Consider the following 8,061-nt stretch of genomic DNA (forward strand, 5'->3'; position numbering starts at 1 on the left):
CATCATCAGGTCTAGGAGGCTCCAGTCCTAACAGAAACTTCCTACCAGGTGGTGGCGGTATTAATGTATAACGTCGTCGGACACCCGTAGAAAGAAGAAGAGGAAGACAAATATCTCTTTCCTTAAAACTACAGGCCTCTGAAACGTCTCAAGGTAACGTTGACTCATTTGTAAGGTTTGAGAATATTTACAGTCTTATTTTATCAATAGACATTTTTTTGATGGTTTTTATATCAGAGGCTTTTCCTGGTGGCTAACAACCACTCAGCTGACATGTGCCGACAACATGCGGCGCTAACAGCCCTCTCTGTGGGTTAGGTTACGTTCTCAGCCACAGTGATAATACGGGTCCTTCTCAAAATATTAGCATATTGTGATAAAGTTCATTATTTTCCATAATGTCATGATGAAAATTTAACATTCATATATTTTAGATTCATTGCACACTAACTGAAATATTTCAGGTCTTTTATTGTCTTAATACGGATGATTTTGGCATACAGCTCATGAAAACCCAAAATTCCTATCTCACAAAATTAGCATATTTCATCCGACCAATAAAAGAAAAGTGTTTTTAATACAAAAAACGTCAACCTTCAAATAATCATGTACAGTTATGCACTCAATACTTGATCGGGAATCCTTTTGCAGAAATGACTGCTTCAATGCGGCGTGGCATGGAGGCAATCAGCCTGTGGCACTGCTGAGGTCTTATGGAGGCCCAGGATGCTTCGATAGCGGCCTTTAGCTCATCCAGAGTGTTGGGTCTTGAGTCTCTCAACGTTCTCTTCACAATATCCCACAGATTCTCTATGGGGTTCAGGTCAGGAGAGTTGGCAGGCCAATTGAGCACAGTGATACCATGGTCAGTAAACCATTTACCAGTGGTTTTGGCACTGTGAGCAGGTGCCAGGTCGTGCTGAAAAATGAAATCTTCATCTCCATAAAGCTTTTCAGCAGATGGAAGCATGAAGTGCTCCAAAATCTCCTGATAGCTAGCTGCATTGACCCTGCCCTTGATAAAACACAGTGGACCAACACCAGCAGCTGACACGGCACCCCAGACCATCACTGACAGTGGGTACTTGACACTGGACTTCTGGCATTTTGGCATTTCCTTCTCCCCAGTCTTCCTCCAGACTCTGGCACCTTGATTTCCGAATGACATGCAGAATTTGCTTTCATCCGAAAAAAGTACTTTGGACCACTGAGCAACAGTCCAGTGCTGCTTCTCTGTAGCCCAGGTCAGGCGCTTCTGCCGCTGTTTCTGGTTCAAAAGTGGCTTGACCTGGGGAATGCGGCACCTGTAGCCCATTTCCTGCACACGCCTGTGCACGGTGGCTCTGGATGTTTCTACTCCAGACTCAGTCCACTGCTTCCGCAAGTCCCCCAAGGTCTGGAATCGGCCCTTCTCCACAATCTTCCTCAGGGTCCGGTCACCTCTTCTCGTTGTGCAGCGTTTTCTGCCACACTTTTTCCTTCCCACAGACTTCCCACTGAGGTGCCTTGATACAGCACTCTGGGAACAGCCTATTCGTTCAGAAATTTTTTCTGTGTCTTACCCTCTTGCTTGAGGGTGTCAATAGTGGCCTTCTGGACAGCAGTCAGGTTGGCAGTCTTACCCATGATTGGGGTTTTGAGTGATGAACCAGGCTGGGAGTTTTAAAGACCTCAGGAATCTTTTGCAGGTGTTTAGAGTTAACTCGTTGATTCAGATGATTAGGTTCATAGCTCGTTTAGAGACCCTTTTAATGATATGCTAATTTTGTGAGATAGGAATTTGGGGTTTTCATGAGCTGTATGCCAAAATCATCCGTATTAAGACAATAAAAGACCTGAAATATTTCAGTTAGTGTGCAATGAATCTAAAATATATGAATGTTAAATTTTCATCATGACATTATGGAAAATAATGAACTTTATCACAATATGCTAATATTTTGAGAAGGACCTGTATTATAGCTCCGTCGATAAAATTCACTTCAGATATAGTTCGTCGTCAACAGCACAGCGTGACACTGTGACTTTATCATTTCGTTTTTTGTTTCGCGTGGTTTTCTTAGCACTCATTATATTTATATTTATCTTGTTTTCACCAGTTAGGCCGTCAGCCATAATAATTCAGTTCAGTTTTATTTATATAGCGCCAATTCAATCGAATCATACAGATTTCAAGTCAGGTACATACATTTAAATTAATCCTAATTATCAGACAGTCAGATTCAGTTTATTATTGAAGTCGGTTAAAAAGTTTTTCTGTCTAAGGAAACCCAGCAGATTGCATCCAGTCAGTGACTTGCAGCATTCACTCCTCCTGGATGAGCATATAGAGACAGTGGACAGTCACTGGCGTTGACTTTGCAGCAATCCCTCATACTGAGCATGCATGTAGCAACAGTGGAGAGGAAAAACTCCCTTTTAACAGGAAGAAACCTCCAGCAGAACCAGGCTCAGTGTGAGCGGCCATCTGCCACGACCGACTGGAGGTTAGAGAGAACAGAGCAGACACAAAGAGAACAAAGAAGCACTGATCCAGGAGTCCTTTCTGTAGGAAGGAAAAGTGAAACATTAATGGTTATAGCTCCTTTGTGCTCTGTGTCAGCCAGGAGGAGCCTGATTGGTGAAAAGCCCTTATGGAAAATTATTCCTTTTTTAAAGTCCTTTAAAATATATCAAGACCATGGTCCACTTAAAAGATCAATAATTAAAAGACTAATTTTGACATAAGAATCACCTTGTGGTTAAATGGTTGTGCAGAGTGATTAGACACATATAAAGACATTGCCAAGAGCTTCATTAGTTTAAAAAGTTTAATGTTTTTCTGCTGTTTTTAGTCGTTCCTTTGAAGCCATGACGAGGTGGGCGAGAGCCAATAACGTCCACAAACACAAAGCAGCTGAGGCAACTCCCTGGAATCAGCTTAGAGCAGCCGGAAGAAGAGGAGCAGGAAGAGATGGAAGTCGCTCTGCTGGGGCTTCACAAGATCAGAGGGACCCTTTAAGAAACACTTGCAGTTCTGGGAAGAAGCCTAACCGCAAAAAGAAAGAATTTATCAGTGAGGATGTAAATGGGTTCCTGGAGTACCTGAAGCAGAGTGGACAGGCCCTGCCTCTAGGAAAGGAAGGAGAGAAGGAATCAGAACTGGAGCTCAGGGAGAAGGTGGGGGTGGCCCTGAAGAGAGACAAGAGGAGAGAGGACAGGAGGGTAAAGAGGCAGACGGACAAGAAGAATAAGATGGTGAGTTACACTGAAGTCAAAGATTGTTTCAATTTAAGGCTGCATTTGTACGGTACCTTGTAAAAGTCTTTGTTCACTTTAAATTTTTTCGCTTTTGTCACGTTACAAACTTCAGTGTACACTAAATTGCCAAAGGTTTTCCACTCACTTCCATGGCCACAGGTGTATAAATCAAGCACCTAAACATGCAGACTGTTTCTACAAACATTTGTGGAAGAATGGGTCGCCCTCAGGAGCTCAGTGACTTCCAACATGGTGTGCAGAGGTCTCCGACTTAGTCAGGCCCTACAGACCACCAAACCCTATGTGGCCTTCAGATTAGCTCAAGAACAGGGCGTAGCAAACTTCATGGGATGGGTCCCTGTTGCCGAGCAGCTGCACCCAAGTCATACATCAACAATTGTAATGAAACGCGTCAGATGCAGTAGTGTTAGGGTGTATTCACACTTGCCACTTTTGGTCCGCTTTAAACGGACCGGAGTTCGTTTCCCCCCTTGGTCCGGACCTTTTGTGCAGGTGTGAATACACTCAAGCAAACCCTGGTCATGACCAAACAACTGGATCGAGACCCACTTTTGAGGTGGTCTCGGTCTGCTTCCAAATGGACTCTGGTACGGTTCGCTGATGGTCTGAATACAAACCGGTCCCGATCCGAACCAACTCCAAAAAGCGTACGTCTCTTTGGACATAAAAAGCCACCGTAGCCGCTAGCAAAGGTGTGTGTTGTAAGGTAATCATACCTGATAAGCTGTGTGTTGCTTAGCAACGCTACTGGCTTGTTGCACGTAGAGAACGTCGGCGTTCAGCACGCATTCTCCAACGCTGTTCCAACATTATAAATGGAACGTCTCAAAGTCTGTGTTGAATGAGCTGCTCTTCACCCTCACAATAATATTGCAGCTGTAATAACGGCACAAATATGCAGAACAGAGGTGCTGCACGCAGCATGTCTACAGCTGTTTTCCTACATGTCTGGGTCTGTCATCTGTCCCGCCCCCATCATTTCTGTCCAATGGGAGCCATGATCGTCACCCTCGTGGCTTTGTTTACAAGTAATAGTTCACTTGCAAAAAGTACAATGTGAAAACAAACCGCACCAAATGAAAAAAATAAAGTTCGCTTTTGGTCCGGACCAAACAAGTGGACCAAAGGACTTTCCTGGTGTGAATACACCATGCTGCCAGTGGACTCTAGAGCACTGAAGATCCATTCTCTGGAGTGACAAATTGCACTTCTCTACCTGCCAGTCTGATGTACGAGTCTGGGTTTGAAGGTTGTTAGGAGAACAGTACTTGTCTGACTGCATTGCACCAAGTGTAAAGTTTGGTGGGGGGGGGATTATGCTGTGGGGCTGTTTTACAGGAGCTGGGCTTGGCTCCTGAGTTCCAGTGAAAGGAACTCTGAATGCTTCAGCATACCAAGAGATGTTGGACAATTCCATGCTCCCAACCTTGTGAGAACAGTTTGTAGATGGCCCTTTCCTCTTCCAACATGACTGTGCACCAGTGCACAAAGCAAGGTCCATAAAAACATGGATGAGAGAGTTTGATGTGGATGAGCTTAACTGGCCCAGAGTCCTGACCTCAGCCAAACAGAACACCTTTGTCATGAATTAGAGCAGAGACTGAGAGAAAGGCCTGCTTGTCTAGCATCAGTCTATGACCTCACAAATGTGCTTCTAAATTAATGGTTGAAAATTCCCAGGAATTGCCAGAGCTGAATCTGTTTTAGCTGCAAAGGGTGGACTAATGTCATATTGACTAATATTAGGAATGGGATGTCACTTAAGTTCATATGTGACTCAAGGCAGATAGGCGACAACTTTTGGCAAAAGTAGTGCATAATTATGTGAAATGTGGAAGGAAAATGATAGACGGGTGAAAAAATAACCTAATAAATGTGACATGCATTTATATTCAGCCCCCCTGATTCAATAAACTGTAGAACCACTTTTCCCTTAACTATCTCTGGGTCAATACCAGCCTTTAACTTCTGTAGGCCTTTTTTTGCCCGCTCTTAGCAATATAACTCAAGGTCAGTCAGATTGGATGCTAGGTTTTAAGGTCTTTCCACAGATTCTCAGTTAGTTTTAGGTTTGGACTTTGACTGGGCCATTCTAACACAAGACTAGTCTTTGATGTAAACCATTCCATTGTAGCTCTGCTTGTATATTTAGGGTCATTCATCTGGAAGGTGAACCTCGGCCTCAGTCTCCAGTGATTTGCAGCCTCCAACAGGATTGTCCTGGATTTAGCTCCATCCTTCTTCCTATCAGCTCTGACTAGCTTCCTTGACCCTGCAGAAGAAAGGCATCCCCACAGCCAGTACTACTGTTTTACCAATGTTGCTAGGGTTTTCAGCGTGGTGTGCAGCAATAGTTTTCCTCCACACAGCATTTTGCATGTAGGTCAAAAAGTTACACTGTGGTTTAATCTAGCCAGAGCACCTTTAGCCACTATCCTGTAACTGTTAGTTTCAAGAAAACAGCCGATGGCGCAGGCCTAATATCTGACATGTTTTTATAGCAGCTCCCAGCTTGCCAAAACTAAACCTCAGCATACAGAAAGCATCCATGGAATTGTAAAATAAAACTTAACCTTATTGGCTGATGTAGGTAAAGGGGTGTTCTCTCTCTCTCTCTCCACAGGTGTGCTTTAATTGCAGGAAGCCCGGTCACGGTTTGGCCGACTGTCCCGAAGCTGACAGAGACGAGGAGATGGGCCGAGGCATCTGCTTTCGCTGCGGCTCCACCGAACACGAGATCCATAAGTGCAGAGCCAAAGTGGACCCGGCTCTGGGTGAGGCCCTCAGCTGGACTAAGCCTAACCCTACATGTGCATGTGTAGCTGTTGTAATTGTGCTCTCTCCCTCAGGTGAATACCCGTATGCCAAGTGCTTTATCTGTGGTCAGACTGGACACTTGTCACGCTCCTGCCCTGACAATCCCAAAGGACTCTATGCACAAGGTGTCCACACACACACACACACGTACGTACGTACGTATATAGTGTTTAAACCGATAACAGGGTTTTAAAGACACAGCTGCTTATGTGTGCTGAAAAACCTTAAAAGTGGAACTAAATGTTTCATGTTAAATGGTACATTCAGAATATTTCATAGAATTTAAAACAGTCTAACTGTGGAAATACTCATTGTGTCCTTCTATATGAGGGTATTTTGCTAAGATGTGACTGACAGTGTTTACCTCTGCTGTTAAATATAGCATGCTATTAAATATTTCTGCCATATGTATTTGAAGATATCATTACCGTCATGCTGTTTTTCTTATAAACCAATAATTTGTGTGTTTGCAGGAGGCAGCTGTCGTGTTTGTGGTTCAGTGGAACATTTTCAGAAGGACTGTCCAGAGCACCAGGCAGCGAGTGAGTGTGTTTTACTTCAAGCTGCTGTTTAACAAGCTTACAGACTACAACTGTTCCTCTCTGTCTCGGTTGGTAAGGACAGAGGTTCAATCTTTCAAATTATGATCAAGATTTTTACGTAGAAGAACAGTTAAACGTTTCAGAAGTTTTAGAGACTTTAATTAATAAATATTTCGAGTTTTTCACATAGAGGTAATATTTGTAGAAAGCCTTCAGCAGTTTCCCCCAGTATGCTGGATTTAGCTTCTGATCCAAACTCTGACCCATTCTTGTTATCCCAGGGCTTGAAGTTGGTCACAGTTTGTTGGGTTTTGTTTCTTCTCCTGCTTTTGAAGAACTGATCACAGGTTCTCAGTGGGTTTAAGATCTGGGGAGTTTCCTGACCACAGGCCCAGAATTTTAAAGTTCTGATTGTTCAGAACTAATAAAAGAACGATGTTCATCACGTTCAGTTACAATAATGAGTCTTCTGGGGTTTTGATGTGTAAAGAAAGACACTGTAATCATCCATATTTACCTGTTTTGTCCTTCCAGCTAACTCAGTGACTCTGGGCTGGTTGTCCAACAATATGAGCGCCGACCTGGAGGACATTCACATTCCAGTGAAGAAAGCCAAACCCAAGGCACCCAAAGTGATAACCTTCTGATGGGACTTTGGAGCAGGACTCAGACTCTCAATGGAAAGCTGGTCTTCGTCACCTGGTGGACTCTAAGAAACAAACTAATGAGCCTTCAAAGGCACTGAAGTTCTGTAAAGTTTTTTGTTTGAGCTGCTTGTTTAAATGTTTCCTGTGATGTTAGCTTACATGATGTGTTTGAGATGAATTATCATGGAGTAAGGTAGGGTCTGAATGCTTGCTGACTTTTGGAGACATTTTACCAAATAGATCATTATACCTGCTACAACCAGAGGAGGGCAGTCTTTAGTTAGTCTGCAGCACGTCAGATCTTGGAACAATATTTAGGTTCAGAAGCAGCGCAGCATTTTGTCAACATAAACAAACATGATAGCCTTACTGGAGCTGTGTACAGATGGTGTTTATGTACATCTGCAGAAGGCATTTACTAATTTCATTTAATCAGACATCATCTGAACAGCATTTTTAATAGAGATGGACTGGAACTATGATTTAAAGTAAATTTCAGAACTCCTAAACCCATATACAGTACAAAATAAATGTCTACAATTTGCTAAGCAAGTGACCAATCAGTTTTGATATGTTGGAGTTCAATGTGGGTTTCGTTTGGCAGAGGTTTGGTGTTACATCTCGACAGAAGCAGAAGTCTCCAAAGTGTTTTTCTGCTTAGGTTGTTGCCACAGTGGGAGGTTAAAAAATGAGAAAGTGTAACTTCAAGCTCCACAAGGACATTATGTTACAGACACCTTACCATTGCTCTTTTCTTGTCTAGATACATACCTTATGACTCTTCACCCTGCAAG

General features: G+C 43.2%; 1 protein-coding gene across 3 annotated transcripts; it reads left to right on the forward strand.

Annotated features, from left to right (window-relative positions):
• Nucleotides 1-7: 7 nt before the first annotated feature.
• On the forward strand, nucleotides 8-7,815 carry zcchc9 (zinc finger, CCHC domain containing 9). Of its 3 annotated transcripts, none has more exons than XM_047371795.1 (6): nucleotides 8-153; nucleotides 2,835-3,237; nucleotides 5,885-6,035; nucleotides 6,111-6,225; nucleotides 6,552-6,620; nucleotides 7,155-7,815. In XM_047371795.1, exons 2-6 carry the CDS (start codon nucleotides 2,851-2,853, stop codon nucleotides 7,156-7,158), a joined length of 726 nt encoding a protein of 241 aa, XP_047227751.1. In that variant the 5' UTR covers nucleotides 8-153; nucleotides 2,835-2,850; the 3' UTR covers nucleotides 7,159-7,815. The 3 variants fall into 3 exon arrangements, with proteins under 3 accessions (XP_047227751.1, XP_047227749.1, XP_047227750.1); XM_047371793.1 differs by having other exon boundaries at nucleotides 6,111-6,203; XM_047371794.1 differs by having other exon boundaries at nucleotides 111-170; nucleotides 6,111-6,203.
• The last annotated feature ends 246 nt before the right edge of the window (nucleotides 7,816-8,061 follow it).

Source organism: Girardinichthys multiradiatus, chromosome 8 (genome assembly GCF_021462225.1).
Source record: "Girardinichthys multiradiatus isolate DD_20200921_A chromosome 8, DD_fGirMul_XY1, whole genome shotgun sequence".
Classification (NCBI taxonomy): Eukaryota; Metazoa; Chordata; class Actinopteri; order Cyprinodontiformes; family Goodeidae; genus Girardinichthys; species Girardinichthys multiradiatus.

Excerpts from the sequence above, each read along its gene's own strand:
- zcchc9 (XM_047371793.1), top strand. The coding sequence starts at position 2,851 with ATGACGAGGTGGGCGAGAGCCAATAACGTCCACAAACACAAAGCAGCT. Across the intron at positions 3,238-5,884 it reads CGGACAAGAAGAATAAGATG|GTGTGCTTTAATTGCAGGAA; the intron begins GTGAGTTACACT and ends CTCTCTCCACAG. Across the intron at positions 6,204-6,551 it reads CAAAGGACTCTATGCACAAG|GAGGCAGCTGTCGTGTTTGT; the intron begins GTGTCCACACAC and ends GTGTGTTTGCAG.